The 16,400-nt window shown below is 45.7% G+C and overlaps 1 protein-coding gene across 1 annotated transcript; it reads left to right on the top strand.

Moving 5' to 3' along the window:
* The first annotated feature begins 12,533 nt into the window (after window positions 1-12,533).
* LOC121571504 (elongation factor 1-alpha, oocyte form) lies at window positions 12,534-16,208 on the top strand. The gene is made up of 8 exons (XM_041883002.1): window positions 12,534-12,641; window positions 13,387-13,547; window positions 14,181-14,360; window positions 14,464-14,760; window positions 14,861-15,011; window positions 15,120-15,376; window positions 15,466-15,700; window positions 15,803-16,208. The coding sequence occupies exons 2-8, from the start codon at window positions 13,404-13,406 to the stop codon at window positions 15,922-15,924; spliced, it is 1,386 nt and encodes a 461-aa protein (XP_041738936.1). The 5' UTR covers window positions 12,534-12,641; window positions 13,387-13,403; the 3' UTR covers window positions 15,925-16,208.
* Window positions 16,209-16,400: the final 192 nt, after the last annotated feature.

Below are 16,400 nucleotides of genomic sequence, written 5' to 3'. Positions count from 1 at the left end.
TACACAGACCCACACATTTTGATATACTCTCATATCTATTGGGTGAAATACCACATTGTGCCTTCACAGCAGCAAGATTTGTGACCTTTTGCCACAAGAAAAGAGCAACCACTGAAGAACAAACACCACTGTAAATACAACCCATATTTATTTATTTTCCCTTTTGTACTTTAACTAGTTGCACTTTGTTACAACACTGTGTATAGCCATAATATGACGTTTGAAATGTCTCTATTCCTTTGGAAATTTTGTGAGAGTGTAATGTTTACTGTTAATTTTTTTTCTTTATTTCACTTTTGTTTATTTATTATCTATTTCACTTACTTTGGCAATGTAAACATATGTTTCCCATGCCAATAAAGCCCTTTGAATTTAATTTAATTGACAGGAGGGCACTGCCTTGCAAAACTTTCTATTTGCATTCGCAATTAGCCCCCTGAAGGTAAAATATGAATGAGTACCTTACACATATATTTCAGATATCAATCATTTAAGTTTGTGGCTTTGTCAGTAGGCTATATGAAGAACATGATTGTTATTTCACTGACATTCTATGCTGACACTATTTCCCACTATGTGGTCAGATGACGCAGATGCTAAGCTACAGGACTGTTTTGCTAGCACAGACTGAAACATGTTCCAGGATTCTTCAGATAACATTGAGGAGTACACCACATCAGTCACTGGCTTCATCAATAAGTGCATCGATGACGTCATCCCCACAGTGACCGTACGTACATACCCCAACCAGAAGCCATGGATTACAGGCAACATCCGCACTAAGCTAAAGGGTAGAGCTGCCGCTTTCAAGGAGCGGGACTCTAACCCGGACGATTATAAGAAATCCCGCTATGCCCTCCGACGAACCATCAAACAGGCAAAGAGTTAATACTGGACTAAGATTGAATCGTACTACACCGGCTCTGACGCTCGTCGGATGTGGCAGGGCTTGAAAACTATTACATACTACAAAGGGAAACACAGCCGCGAGCTGCCCAGTGACACAAGCCTACCAGATGAGCTAAACCACTTCTATGCTCGCTTTGAGGCAAGCAACACTGAAGCATGCATGAGAGCACCAGCTGTTCCGTATGACTATCTGATCACGCTCTCCGTAGCCGATGTGAGTAAGATTTTTAAGCAGGTCAACATTCACAAGGCCGCAGGGCCAGACGGATTACCAGGACGTGTACTCCGAGCATGTGCTGACCTACTGGCAAGTGTCTTCACTGACATTTTCAACATGTTCCTAACTGAGTCTGTAATACCAACATGTTTCAAGCAGACCACCATAGTCCCCGTGCCCAAGGACACTAAGATAACCTGCCTAAATGCCTACCGACCCGTAGCACTGATGTCTGTAGCCATGAAGTGCTTTGAAAGGCTGGTCATGGCTCACATCAACACCACTATCCCAGAAACCCTAGACCCACTCCAATTTGCATACCGCCCCAACAGATCCACAGATGATGCAATCTCTATCGCACTCCACACTGCCCTTTCCCACCTGGACAAGAGGAACACCTACGTGAGAATGCTATTCATTGACTACAGCTCAGCGTTCAACACCATAGTGCCCTCATCACTCATCACTAAGCTAAGGACCCTGGGACTAAACACCTCCCTCTGCAACTGGATCCTGGACTTCCTGACAGGCCGCCCCCCAGGTGGTAAGGGTAGGTAACAACACATCTGCCACACTGATCCTCAACACGGGGGCCCCTCAGGTGTGCGTGCTCAGTCCCCTCCTGTACTCCCTGTTCACCCATGACTGCATGGCCAGACAAGACTCCAACACCATCATTAAGTTTGCTGACGACACAACACCGACAACGATGAGACAGCCTATAGGGAGGAGGTCAGAGACCTGGCCGTATGGTGCCAGGATAACAACCTCTCCCTCAACGTGACCAAGACAAAGGAGATGATTGTGGACTACAGGGAAAAAAAGAGGACTGAGCACACCCCCATTCTCATCGACAGGGCTGTAGTGGAACAGGTTGAGAGCTTAAAGTTCCTTAGTGTCCACATCACCAACAAACTATCATGGTCCAAACACACCAAGACAGTCGTGAAGAGGGCACGAAAAAGCCTATTCCCCATCAGGAGACTGAAAAGATTTGGCATGGGTCCTCAGATCCTCAAAAAGTTCTACAGCTGCACCATCGAGAGCATCCTGACTGGTTGCATCACCGCCTGGTATGGCAACTGCTCGGCCTCCGACCGCAAGGCACTACAGAGGGTAGTGCGTACGGCCCAGTACATCACTGGGGCCAAGCTTCCTGCCATCCAGGACCTCTATACCAGGCGGTGTCAGAGGAAGGCCCTCAAAATTGTCAAAGACTCCAGCCACCCTAGTCATAGACTGTTCTCTCTGCTACCGCACGGCAAGCGGTACCGGAGCGCCAAGTCTAGGTCCAAAAGGCTTCTCAACAGCTTCTACCCCCAAGCCATAAGACTCCTGAACAGCTAATCATGGCTACCCGGACTACTTGCACTGCCTCCCCCACCCCATCTTTTTACGCTGCTGCTACTCTGTTAATTATTTATGCATAGTCACTTTAACTGTACATATTACCTCAATTACCTCGACTAGCCGGTGCCCCCGCACATTGACTCTGCACCGGTACCCCCCTGTATATAGCCTCCCTACTGTTATTTTATTTGACTTCTGCTCTTTTTTTCTCAACACTTTTTTGTTGTTGTTGTTTTATTTTACTTTTTTATTAAAAAATAAACGCATCGTTGGTTAAGGGCTGTAAGTAAGCATTTCACGGTAATGTCTACACCTGTTGTATTCGGCGCATGTGGCAAATAACATTTGATTTGATTTGTTTGTCTTACATCACTGCATGACTAATGTTTCTCTTCCATTTAGATTGGAATCTATACTGTCTATTCCTTAATAAGCCACACTAATATAAAACAAGACTGTTGCTGGCAGTCACAATCTATATATACAGCTGCGGACCACTGCAAAATTATCAGTTTCTCTGGTTTTACTATTTATAGGTATGTGTTTGGGTAAAAATAACATTTCTGTTTTATTCTATAAACTATTGACAACATTTCTCCCAAATTCCAAATAAAAATATTGTCATTTAGAGCATTTATTTGCAGAAAATGACAACTGGTCAAAATAACAAAAAAGATGCAGTGTTGTCAGACCTCGAATAATGCAATGAAAATAAGTTAATGTTCATTTTTAAACAACACAATACTAATGTTTTAACTTAGGAAGAGTTCAGAAATCAATATTTGGTGGAATAACTCAGATTTTCAATCACAGCTTTCATGCGTCATGGCATGCTCTCCACCAGTCTTTCACATTGATGTTGGGTGACTTTATGCCACTCCTAGCGCAAAAATTCAAGCCGCTCGGCTTTGTTTGATGGCTTGTGACCATCCATCTTCCTCTTGATCACATTCCAGAAGTTTTCAATGGGGTTCAGGTCTGGAGATTGGGCTGGCCATGACAGGGTCTTGATCTGGTGGTCCTCCATCCACACCTTGATTGACAAAGCTGTGTGGCATGGCACATTGTCCTGCTGGAAAAACCAATCCTCAGAGTTGGGGAACAATGTCAGAGCAAAAGGAAGCAAGTTTTCTTCCAGGACAACCTTGTACGTGGCTTGATTCATGCGTCCTTCACAAAGACAAATCTGCCCGATTCCAGCCTTGCTGAAGTACCCCCAGATCATCACAGATCCTCCACCAAATTTCACAGTGGGTGCGAGACACTGTGGCTTGTAGGCCTCTCCAGGTCTCTGTCTAACCATTAGATGACCAGGTGTTGGGCAAAGCTGAAAATTGGACTCATCAAAGAAGATGACCTTACTCCAGTCCTCTACAGTCCAATCCTTATGGTATTTTGCAAACCTCAGCCTGGCTCTTCTTTGCTTCTCATTGATGAAGGGCTTTTTTCTAGCTTTGCACAACTTCAGCCCTGCCCCTAGGAGCCTGTTTCGAACCGTCCTCGCCATGCACTTCACCCCAGCTGCTGTTTGCCATTATTTTTGTAGGTCACTTGATGTCATCCTACGGTTGTTGAGTGACATTCGAATGAGTTGGCGGTCATCCCGGTCAGTAGAGAGTCGTTTTCGCCCTCTGCCGGTCTGTAGCTTTGTTGTCTCAATCTCAGCAACCTGGGATGTTGCATTGGAGAATCTTGGCAATTTGAATGGATACTTGTGACACATTTATGACAAACACACACCTGTCTACCTTATCCTCTCTAAGCTCTACATGAGGCATTTACAGCTCCTATAGAAAGTATACAGCCCCTTGACTTTTTTCACATTTTGCTGCCTTAAAATTTTATTTAAAAAGGGATTAAATTAAAATGTTCCCCTACAGATCTATACAACCTACTCCACATTTTTGAAGTGAAAGAAATTAAGAAAAATTAAGAAAAAAATAAAATTGTGGAAATATCATAATTTGATAAGTCTCCACCCCCTGAGTTAATACTTGGTGGAAGCACCTTTGGCAGCCATTATAGCTGTGAATCATTTTCATTAAGATTCTACCAATTCCCACACCGACTGTGTCATTGCGTTTTGGTACACCAGAAGTACATTCATTTCCAATGGAACGCTGCATTTGCCTTGAAGCATTGCGTTGCAGAGGCAGTTGCAGTGGGTGAGGTCCATACAGAAATGGTTTGCAGAGATCGGTGTGGAAGAACTTGACTGGCCTGCACAGAGCACTGACCTCAACCTCATCGAACACCTTTGGGATGAATTGGAACGCCGACTGCAAGCCAGGCCTATTCGCCCAAGATCAGTGCCCGACCTCACTAATGCTCTTGTGGCTGAATGGAAGCAAGTCCCGCAGCAATGTTCCAACATCTAGTGGAATGCCTTCCCAGTAGCGTGGAGGCTGTTATAGCAGCAAAGGGGGGACCAACTCCATATCAATGCCCATGATTTTGGAATGAGATGTTCGACGAGCAGGTGTCCACATACTTTTAGCCATGTAGTGTATGTATATAGTGTTGTATATGTGATTTGGCTTTATTGCTCTCTTTTTGAGAGTATAATTCCTTAATAAGCCACACTAATATAAAACAAGACTGTTGCTGGCAGTCACAATCTTAATTGCCTGTTTAGTCATCTGGAAGAGAAAGTTCAACCCTGCGCTATGAGCAGGAACTCTGAAGAGGGCACAGCTATTAACTGACAGCCAGCACCATGATATCCTCACTGACACTCTGCCAGACACAGTCCACTCTCTCTTCCTGAGTTAGTGTGTGAAATAAGACCTCAGCTGTTTTTTGTTGTAGCTGTGTGTGCTACTGACATTAAATCAAATCATAACTGCCGCACTGAATTGGAATCCCTGTCTGAGGTTTACTTACAGTGGGGGAAAAAAGTATTTAGTCAGCCACCAATTGTGCAAGTTCTCCCACTTAAAAAGATGAGAGAGGCCTGTAATTTTCGTCATAGGTACACGTCAACTATGACAGACAAAATGAGAAAAAAAAATTAAGAATTTATTTGCAAATTATGGTGGAAAATAAGTATTTGGTCAATAACAAAAGTTTCTCAATACTTTGTTATATACCCTTTGTTGGCAATGACACAGGTCAAACGTTTTCTGTAAGTCTTCACAAGGTTTTCACACACTGTTGCTGGTATTTTGGCCCATTCCTCCATGCAGATCTCCTCTAGAGCAGTGATGTTTTGGGGCTGTCGCTGGGCAACATGGACTTTCAACTCCCTCCAAAGATTTTCTATGGGGTTGAGATCTGGAGACTGGCTAGGTGTCACGATCGTCTAATGAGGAGGACCAATGCGCAGCGTTGAAGGTGAACATATTATATTTATTAAACGATCACACGATCAAAACAATAAACAACGATGCGTGACGTCTATGGTTACAACACAAACAAAATCCCACAACCCCGAATGAAAAACAGACAGTTTAAATATGGCTCCCAATCAGAGACAACCAACGAACAGCTGACACTCGTTGCCTCTGATTGGGAGTCACTAAGGCAAACATAGAAAACAACAAACCACAACCCCCAACATAGAAACACACCACATAGAACAAATACACCCTGGCTCAACAACTAGAGTCCCATAGCCAGGGTGTGACAGTACCCCCCCCTAAAGGCGCGGACTGCGACCGCGCCTCAAAAAGAGCAAAACAGGGGAGGGCTGGGTGGGCATACCTCCTCGGCGGCGGTTCTGGCTCCGGGCTTGACCCCCACTCCTTCTCTAACCCCCCAAAGTACCCCTGGTCCGGTCTGGCCCTGCTGGCCGGAGCTGGACTGAACACTGGTGGAGCGGATTGCTCTAGCTCCGACGTGAAGCCTCTGACCGGTGCCGACCAGCCACCGGTGGAACAGGCACGGGCCGTGCCGGACTGACGACGCACACCACTGGCTTGGTGTGGGGAGCAGGAGCGGGCCGAGCCGGGCTGTCGGGCGCACCCCTGACTTGGTGCGGGGAACAGGCACGGGCCGTGCCGACTGGACGACGCACACCACTGGCTTGGTTTGGGGAGCAGGAGCGGGCCGAGCCGGTTGTCGAGCGCACCCCTGACTTGGTGCGGGGAGCAGGAACGGGCCGAGCCGGGCTGACGAAAACGCACCACCGACCTGGCGCGGGGAGCAGGGACGGGCCGGACCGGGCCGACGACGCGCACCACCGACTTGGTGCGGGGAGCAGGAACGGACCGGGCTGACGACGCGCACCACTGACTTGGTGCGGGGAGCAGGAATGGGCCGGACCGGGCTGACGACGCGCACCACTGACTTGGTGCGAGTGGCAGGAACAGGCCGGACCGTACTGGGAACACACACCACTGGCCCTACGTGGGGATCAGGAACAGGCCGGACCGGACTGGCAACACACGCCAGTACCTCTCGCCGTGCCTCTACAACCTCCTTCCCCCTGGTGACCAGTGACTCCCGTAACCTGGCGTCCTCCTCTGCCAATCCGCTGGGCCGCTCTGCCGCGGTCTCCTGCTGGCCCGTCGTCCACGGCGTTAGCCCCCCCCTAAAAAATTTCGGGGCGTCTCTCCTACCCGTGGACCAGGTCTCCATGTCCCTCGCCAGCCGTTCGCCCTTCTGCCACAAGGTCAAGCCCTTCTCTTCCTCACTCGGCTTGACCCAGTCGAGGAGGCGAAGGAGATCTGTTAGGGATCTCCCTGGCGATGGCTCCTGGACACGCTGCTTGGTCACATCTTGGTGGGATTTTCTGTCACGATCGTCTAATGAGGAGGACCAATGCGCAGCGTTGAAGGTGAACATATTATATTTATTTTACTGATCACACGATCAAAACAATAAACAACGATGCGTGACGTCTATGGTTACAACACGAACAAAATCCCACAACCCCGAATGAAAAACAGACAGTTTAAATATGGCTCCCAATCAGAGACAACCAACGAACAGCTGACACTCGTTGCCTCTGATTGGGAGTCACTAAGGCAAACATAGAAAACAACAAACCACAACCCCCAACATAGAAACACACCACATAGAACAAACACACCCTGGCTCAACAACTAGAGTCCCATAGCCAGGGTGTGACACTAGGCCACTCCAGGACCTTGAAATGCTTCTTGCGAAGCCACTCCTTCGTTGCCCGGGCAGTGTGTTTGGGATCATTGTCATGCTGAAAGACCCAGCCACGTTTCATCTTCAATGCCCTTGCTGATGGAAGGAGGTTTTCACTCAAAATCTCACGATACATGGCCCCATTCATTCTTTCCTTTACACGGATCAGTCGTCCTGGTCCCTTTGCAAAAAAACAGCCCCAAAGCATGATGTTTCCACCCCCATGCTTCACAGTAGGTATGGTGTTCTTTAGATGCAACTCAGCATTCTTTGTCCTCCAAACACGACGAGTTGAGTTTTTACCAAAAAGTTATATTTTGGTTTCATCTGACCATATGACATTCTCCCAATCCTCTTCTGGATCATCCAAATGCACTCTAGCAAACTTCAGACGGGCCTGGACATGTACTGGCTTAAGCAGGGGGACACGTCTGGCACTGCAGGATTTGAGTCCCTGGCGGCGTAGTGTGTTACTGATGGTAGGCTTTGTTACTTTGGTCCCAGCTCTCTGCAGGTCATTCACTAGGTCCCCCCGTGTGGTTCTGGGATTTTTGCTCACCGTTCTTGTGATCATTTTGACCCCACGGGGTGAGATCTTGCGTGGAGCCCCAGATCGAGGGATATTATCAGTGATCTTGTATGTCTTCCATTTCTTAATAATTGCTCCCACAGTTGATTTCTTCAAACCAAGCTGCTTACCTATTGCAGATTCAGTCTTCCCAGCCTGGTGCAGGTCTACAATTTTGTTTCTGGTGTCCTTTGACAGCTCTTTGGTCTTGGCCATAGTGGAGTTTGGAGTGTGACTGTTTGAGGTTGTGGACAGGTGTCTTTTATACTGATAACAAGTTCAAACAGGTGCCATTAATACAGGTAACGAGTGGAGGACAGAGGAGCCTCTTAAAGAAGAAGTTACAGGTCTGTGAGAGCCAGAAATCTTGCTTGTTTGTAGGTGACCAAATACTTATTTTCCACCATAATTTGCAAATAAATTCATTAAAAATCCTACAATGTGATTTTCTGGATTTTTTTTCCTCAATTTGTCTGTCATAGTTGACGTGTACCTATGATGAAAATTACAGGCCTCTCTCATCTTTTTAAGTGGGAGAACTTGCACAATTGGTGGCTGACTAAATACTTTTTTCCCCCACTGTATAATAGTGCTGCCCCTGTGAGGCTGTTGGTGTGTGAGGCAGTCTGAAAGTCATGAGTTTATCATCTACAGTGGCGACCGACAGGGAACAAAGGTTGTGTGATATTTAAATGCTGGTGTGAGCCACTCCGGGACATGCTGACTAATTGGTGAGCGCAAGTATGTGTCTTGGAATGGGGGAGGGGTTTGTGGGTTCGCTAGCCAGACACACGGACAGCTGCAGTTATTCCCTTCAACTGCCTCCAATCTCCCTCAGTCAAGTTATCCACTGCTCTTCAGCGTGTGTGTGTGTGTTTCTGTGTGTGTGTGTGTGTGTGTCGGTGTGGGTGACTGTGTTTGTGTACGTGTTCATTATCTGGGTGTCACTTTGAGTGCTTGAGCTCAACTTGGGTCCTCGCCCATTTCTGTGCTCCACCTCTCTGGCACTTCTGCTGGCCACATGGAATGCTCAGCCCTCAGTAAAACTAATTTCCCTCTCTGAGTCTACTGTACTGGTAACTGGACTTACAGGCAACATCTGTTTTTTGCTGTAGGGAACAGTTAAAGTGGGGTTCTGCCCCAATTAAACACTTACCTGCCTTGTCAACTTGATGTACAAATACAACATGATGTATTACATTTTAGTCATTTAGCAGACGCTCTTATCCAGAGCAACTTACAGTTAGTGAGTGCATACATTTTTCATACGCCCCCCCCGTGGGAAACAAACCCACAACCCTGGCGTTGCAAGCACCATGCTCTACCAACATTACGCTTTACATTTCAGTCATTTAGCAGACGCTATTATCCAGAGCGACTTACAGTTAGTGAGTGCATACATTTTTTTTTATATATATACACCAGGGTTGTGGGATTCGAACCCACAACCCTGGTGTTGCAAACGCCATGCTCTACCAACTGAGCTACACCCCCAAGGTAAAAGTTGTCATATTAGTGTCAGTTTAGTGAGGCCCTAAGACAAAATGACAGTAGCTAAAAGTAGTCTCTTTGGGGTAAACCCAGTTGTTAAAGTGGCAAAATGTAAACCCACTCCAGTGTTCGTTTCACCTAATTTAACACCTCTTTACTTAACAAAAGGCACATCTCAATAGGTGGTCCAGGTAAATCATGACATAGCACAAGTGGGGGTGGGCCTTTCCTCTTTTGTTCTCTATTGCTCCCCTATTGTTCCTCAAGCAAGGGGGAGGCCAATGACATCACGACTTCCCATCAAACCAACTCCTTGAATGCCCTACTCCTTGAAGTTTGTAGTTGTGTCTAAAAAACACTATTTTGCTAAAAACATGTATTTTTTACCCTTTAGTGTATGTACTTTAATGTATTTATACTTGGGAAATCGTTTTTCAACAATAAAAGTTCCAAACTCACTGGAGGACCTCTATTACAGCATCGTTTTCTCCTAGTTCCTCTTTGTCAGTCACACCTGCTCTTAAACTTAACTGAATATTCATAACACAATATATGAATATGTAATTTGTCAAATGTTTTATCATAACTGTTATGTCACATTTTAAAGCTGCATGCTTATTGTTGTCACTGCTTCCTTATTCAAAACAGGAATGCATCTAGGAACCGAGAGAATGTATTTTCATTACATTGTTGAGTGTGGTTTAATTATACAAGTTTGGGTGGCATTGGACGTCAGCAAGCCAACCCAAGGCTGTAGCTTCAACAAATGGCCCTTTTGTAAAGAATTATCTATTTCAGTTACATTCGCCTGATCTTCTGGTTTTAGTGCTGTACCCACCCTTTACTTGTTGGCCTTTCTACTGTGATATTCTATACTAGCTCCTTCCTCATTCTAAAAGGAAGATACAGTACTGTATCATCTTTGGGGATTAGGGACAACCAGGGCACATTTCCTGTGTTTAGTGTATTTATGATATGTGCCAAATATGTGGGCCAAAATAATGTCATGGGGAAACTTTCATGGAATAAACGATTTGTCCTATTTTTCCGATGTATCATGCCAACACTTTTGAACAGACCCTCCAGAAGTCTCTGAAGCTGAGGAAGGCGTCTGACACGCTGAATTGTAAGCCTATTAGTTTGCCCTGGATAAACCTAAAGATCAATGCGGATATCTGATTTCTTCTCTGGGATAGTCATCTTATAACCTGGGGTAAGATTTTTTTTCTGGCCTCCTGAAATCCTGTTCCTGGCCAATGCCTCTGCACTTCTATTCTCCTTTGCTTCCCCCTTAGTTTTTTTTTTTTACTTCTCCTGGCTTCCCATCCTATATCTCCCCTCTTCCTCGGACAGTTGCGGTGGCGTTCATACTGACCTCCTGCACCCCTACACTCCCACCTATTCACTGCGCTACTCTGACATTGGCCTCCTCCCCAACTCTGGAACTCCCTCTCCATGTCAGAACCTCACAATCCATACACATATTCAAGTCCACACTAAAGACACACCTCCTCACACAGGCTTACCCAGATTCTCTTTTGTCTTAGCTTTTATCCTCTGTCTAATTCACATCCTTGGTTAGTCTGTCATCATGTTAGTGTCCTCCATGGTTAGTCTGTCCTTATGTTTAGTGTACTTTGACATACTTACTTATTTTTATGTGTGATTTTATAGCTTTTTATCCTACTGATTTTCTTGTGTATGTAAAGTGACTTTGGGTGTCGTGAAAAGCGCTTAAAATAAAATGTATTATTATTATTCACACACTATCTGTGACACGGTTTGCGAGTAGCCTTCACTCTCGCACTCACTCTCTCCCACTCTCTCTTTCTCTCTTTCACTCTCTCTCACCCGCTGTCTCGCTCCCCCTCTCACTGCGCTGTGAGCTGATTGAAAGCAGCAGCTGCTTTCTCAATGGCTGTTACCTGAACTGAGGGAGGAAGTGATAGTTGGGGAGAGCCGTCACCGCGCCAAGGGGTGCCAGCTGTCCTATATCGGGAATTGAACAGTGATGGGGACCGCAAGGAGACCGCAAGGCCCTGAGTCTGACCTCTCCACAGCACCCAAAACACAGAATGGACTTCCACAGCATCCTTTGGAATAGGCTCTATGGATTAGAATATATTGATCATATATTGGGCAATAGTAATATTCACGTCATCACATCTTTGTGGTGCTGGAGATGAAATAAATCAATATTTACATTGTTTTTGACTGTTCTTTTGGAAAAGGTTGACTATAATGTTGTAAAAAACAAACATGCAGAGTCATTTTTATCATTGTTTATCATAAAACACACTCACTGACTAGGGTATGGGGAAAATGAACTGTAGAATGTAGAATTAAATGTAGAACGTAGAACATAGAACTGCAATCACAGTTACATCATCCAACTTTGATGCAGTGTTATTGAATTTAACATTGCTTTTGGACTGGGTGGGCAACACATAGGCCTACAGCAAGGAGAGGTTTATCATGCCTTTTACTATATTTATTGGAGAATTTGATTGATATGATCATTATAGGAAAGCACTCAGCATTACAATGTGAGTGGAGAATCTATCATGAGTCCCGAGAAAAGCCAGGGGCATTTCCTTTGTGTCTAGTGTAGCCTGCTTCAGAGACAATAATTCAAGACAGTTTATTGTCCACAGAGAAAAATGTATAATCTAAATTTTGTGGGTGTACAGTAAACCGACTAAATACAAAATATGATATGACACCAATTTGTAAGTCGCTCTGGATAAGAGCGTCTGCTAAATGACGTAAATGTAATTTGAAATTTGAAATTTTTACGACATCATGACGTATCACGACAGACAGGCATAGTTTTTCGCTGAATTGTGTGTGATTTGAGGGTTCGAGTAGGGAGGGGGAAAGGAAGCGGGGACGCAACCCAGTCTAGCCACCTCCCAGTGTATAAAAACTCAAACTCAACCATCATTCTGTCTCTTTTTGTTACCTGGGTAGGGGCAGCAGCAGTGGTTGAGTGAGCGTACAGTAACACCGGTAAGAGCGTTTATAATCTTTAGCCTCTAGTGGTTTCAAAAACAGGCCTAACCTGTAAGCAAGTTTTTTTTTTTTATTGTTAGCCAGACACATTGCGAAAACGTAAGCCATTTCAGATAGTATTTAATGGTGTAGCCAATGTTTCAATTAAACTGAATTTGATGGTGTAGGGATGCTGTAACGTTCATCTTTATTTTACTTTATAAAATGGCGATGTGGTTTTAGGAAACTTCAAGTTATGTTTTGCCGGGAAAATGTTTTCAATTGGGAGGGGGCTCTGGGAGGGGGGGGGGGAACAAAGGATACTAAAGCGGTGGCCTGTGAGGATGACTGACTAACTAGCTAAATGGAATGTCTGCCATTGATCTAAACAACTGCACGAAAACCCAGGCGACAGGTGTGTACTTGGGAATGAATTCCTTTTGGATATTTGGAAGGCTTTCTGTAACTCTATACGACGTGGCCTATAAGTAACACGTGTCGCTTTTGGCCCATGGCAAACTGAGGCCTAACATTACGTGATCGTAGCTCGCTCACCCTTTTGTCGGTTGAGTTAACTACTGTCGAGTAGTTAAGTTGTCTGCTTACTCCCCCCCCCCAATCTAATTTTAATGGTTTGTGGACAGTGATTTTGATGGCCCATCAACAAAATTATGCTGTGAATTTATTCCCCAAGGCAAATTGTTACGTTACTGTAACGTCAATGTTGCCTAGTTAAGTGGTTTCTTTGCTCATTTTATTTCAGAAACTAATTAAGCAACCATGGGAAAGGAAAAGATCCACATTAACATCGTGGTCATTGGCCATGTCGACTCCGGCAAGTCCACTACCACCGGCCATCTGATCTACAAGTGCGGAGGCATTGACAAGAGAACCATTGAAAAGTTCGAGAAGGAAGCAGCTGAGGTAAGCGGTTTTCCGGTTGTTGGATACATTATTTTGGATTAAAGATGGCGATGCCAGCATGGTTGTTGAACTGTCGAAGCCGGCAGGGTGTGGGTAACGAGTGCGCGCATGTGGGGTGGTGCTTGCGCAGGCCTAGTGTCGGGTAATGACGATGCACTTTGTGTAATGGCGGCTGAGGACTTTATAGCGGTCATGGCTAGGAGGGCTACAGTTTGACACATTTACATCCAAAGCAGATTTTTTTTTGTTCTTACCATTTTCCTAACCTTAACATACTTCTCCTAACCTGCTATGGAAAGTCAAATATGACACAAGCTATCCCATCTAGTCAACCCTTCATAGAATGCAGCCTCTACATTTACATTATCAATTTGTAAGTTGCTCTGGATAAGAGCGTCTGCTAAATAATGTAAATGTAAAATTTACATTTTTTGCTTACATAACATTTATGAAAAGCCCATTATGACCAGAATCTGCTAAATTATGCAAGTGATGTGGGCCTTGTTTTCCCAAACCCAGTTTAGGCTGAACCATAAATCTACTTGCGCACTATAATTTTTTGTTGTTGCTATGAAGCATAATTTCACTGGTAAATGAATTATTGAACATAATGTGCCTTTCCTCTTATTTTAGATGGGCAAGGGCTCTTTCAAGTATGCCTGGGTGCTGGACAAGCTGAAGGCTGAACGTGAGCGTGGTATCACCATCGACATTTCCCTGTGGAAGTTCGAGACCGGCAGGTACTACGTCACAATCATTGATGCCCCTGGACACAGAGATTTCATCAAGAACATGATCACTGGTACCTCTCAGGTAATTGGGCCCCCATTGCATTCAGAATATACTGTTGACTTAACAAACTAAGGTGGTCGATTAACAAGTGTGTTGGACTGACATTACTTGTCCCCCCCCCCAGGCTGACTGCGCTGTGCTGATTGTTGCTGGTGGTGTGGGTGAGTTTGAGGCTGGTATCTCCAAGAACGGCCAGACCCGTGAGCACGCTCTCCTCGCTTACACTCTGGGAGTGAAGCAGCTCATTGTTGGAGTCAACAAGATGGACTCTACAGAGCCCCCGTACAGCCAGAAGCGGTTTGAGGAGATCCAGAAGGAAGTCACAACCTACATCAAGAAGATTGGCTACAACCCCGCCACTGTCGCTTTTGTGCCCATCTCTGGATGGCATGGGGACAACATGCTGGAAGCCAGCGCAAATGTGAGTAGCCCATCCTCAGTTCCCTCAACTACATTAAGTCTTACCCTGTCACTTGCATACATCCATGCTTTGTATATAAATAGAAATTGTCCTATTCTAGATGGGCTGGTTCAAGGGATGGAAGGTGGAGCGCAAGGATGGTAACGCCAACGGTGTGACTCTGCTGGAGGCCCTGGACTCTATCCTGCCCCCCTCCCGCCCCACAGACAAGCCTCTTCGTCTGCCCCTCCAGGATGTCTACAAAATTGGCGGTAAGAACCAGTCATAGACTTCATGTTTGTATACTGACTGATGACATGCAAATGCTTGATTCTGCTCTCAAGCATTTGTTAATCTATTCTCCCCTGGCTTCCTCTCAGGTATTGGAACAGTACCAGTGGGCCGTGTGGAGACTGGCACCCTGAAGGCCGGCATGATCGTCACCTTCGCCCCCGCCAACGTCACCACTGAGGTGAAGTCTGTGGAGATGCACCATGAGACCCTGGAATCGGCTATGCCTGGCGACAATGTTGGCTTCAACGTCAAGAACGTGTCCGTCAAGGATATCCGTCGTGGTAATGTGGCTGGAGACAGCAAGAACGACCCCCCAATGGAGGCCGGCACCTTTACCGCTCAGGTAGGCATGATGTTTAAAATTGTTTGGTGGGGGAGCTGTCTTCACTTGACATTTGAATTGTTCATGCTCTAAATGTCTTGTTTTTACAGGTTATCATCCTGAACCACCCTGGCCAAATTTCCCAGGGCTATGCCCCTGTACTGGATTGCCATACCGCTCACATCGCTTGCAAGTTCAGCGAGCTCAAGGAGAAGATCGACCGTCGTTCCGGCAAGAAACTTGAGGATGCCCCCAAGTTCCTGAAGTCTGGCGACGCTGCCATCGTTGACATGATCCCTGGCAAGCCCATGTGTGTGGAGAGCTTCCAGGAATACCCCCCTCTTGGTAAGTAATCCACAAGGCCCTCTTACCCAAAACATTGTTCCTTTTTTAAAGGTGTTCCATGCTTATGGAAAAGCATAATTCCTAATTTGCCCCCTCCCACAGGTCGTTTTGCTGTGCGTGACATGAGGCAGACCGTTGCTGTCGGTGTCATCAAGGCCGTCGACAAGAAGGCTGCCTCCAGCGGCAAGGTCACCAAATCCGCTGTCAAGGCCGGTAAAAAGTGAATTCTCCTCCCACAGGACGTCCCTCGGGTGGTGTGGCCTGCGGAGTCTAGAAACCTGAGCGCTATACTTAAGGACTGGTTAATGCTGATTAAAACCCATCGTAAAAGTTTTCGCAGGAAAAGAACCCAACGCGGATACACTTGTGACTTCGTCATATGACTGACAGTGCCGCTTTCAGTTTAATTTTAGTTAATGGTTTAGAACTGCACCTGTTTGATGCCACAATTAAATTGGAAGAAAGCTGCTGGTAACTAATAAAGGTCTTTAAATGTCTTGACCAAAAAGCTTGCTCTGTCGTTTTCCTTAATCCTTGTTCTTGTTTTAGTTGAGTGGGAGCTGTTCCATAGGGTAGAAAGAGTGCAGTACTGTATCTAACTTGGTCTTTGCAGCTGTTTTGACACAAGCTATCCCTGACTGCTGCAGGGCTGTGCCCAGTGTGATGGTTTTTGCCATCCAATCACCTTGGTGGGGTTACA

This window comes from Coregonus clupeaformis, chromosome 8 (genome assembly GCF_020615455.1).
Source record: "Coregonus clupeaformis isolate EN_2021a chromosome 8, ASM2061545v1, whole genome shotgun sequence".
In the NCBI taxonomy this organism is placed as follows: domain Eukaryota; kingdom Metazoa; phylum Chordata; class Actinopteri; order Salmoniformes; family Salmonidae; genus Coregonus; species Coregonus clupeaformis.
Note: the sequence above shows the minus strand (reverse complement) of the source record. Positions and strands in the feature narration are given on the sequence as shown.

Coding starts and splice junctions, on each gene's coding strand:
- LOC121571504 (XM_041883002.1), top strand. CDS start 13,404: ATGGGAAAGGAAAAGATCCACATTAACATCGTGGTCATTGGCCATGTC. Junction 15,012..15,119: donor GGATGTCTACAAAATTGGCG/GTAAGAACCAGT, acceptor GCTTCCTCTCAG/GTATTGGAACAGTACCAGTG. Junction 15,377..15,465: donor CCGGCACCTTTACCGCTCAG/GTAGGCATGATG, acceptor TTGTTTTTACAG/GTTATCATCCTGAACCACCC.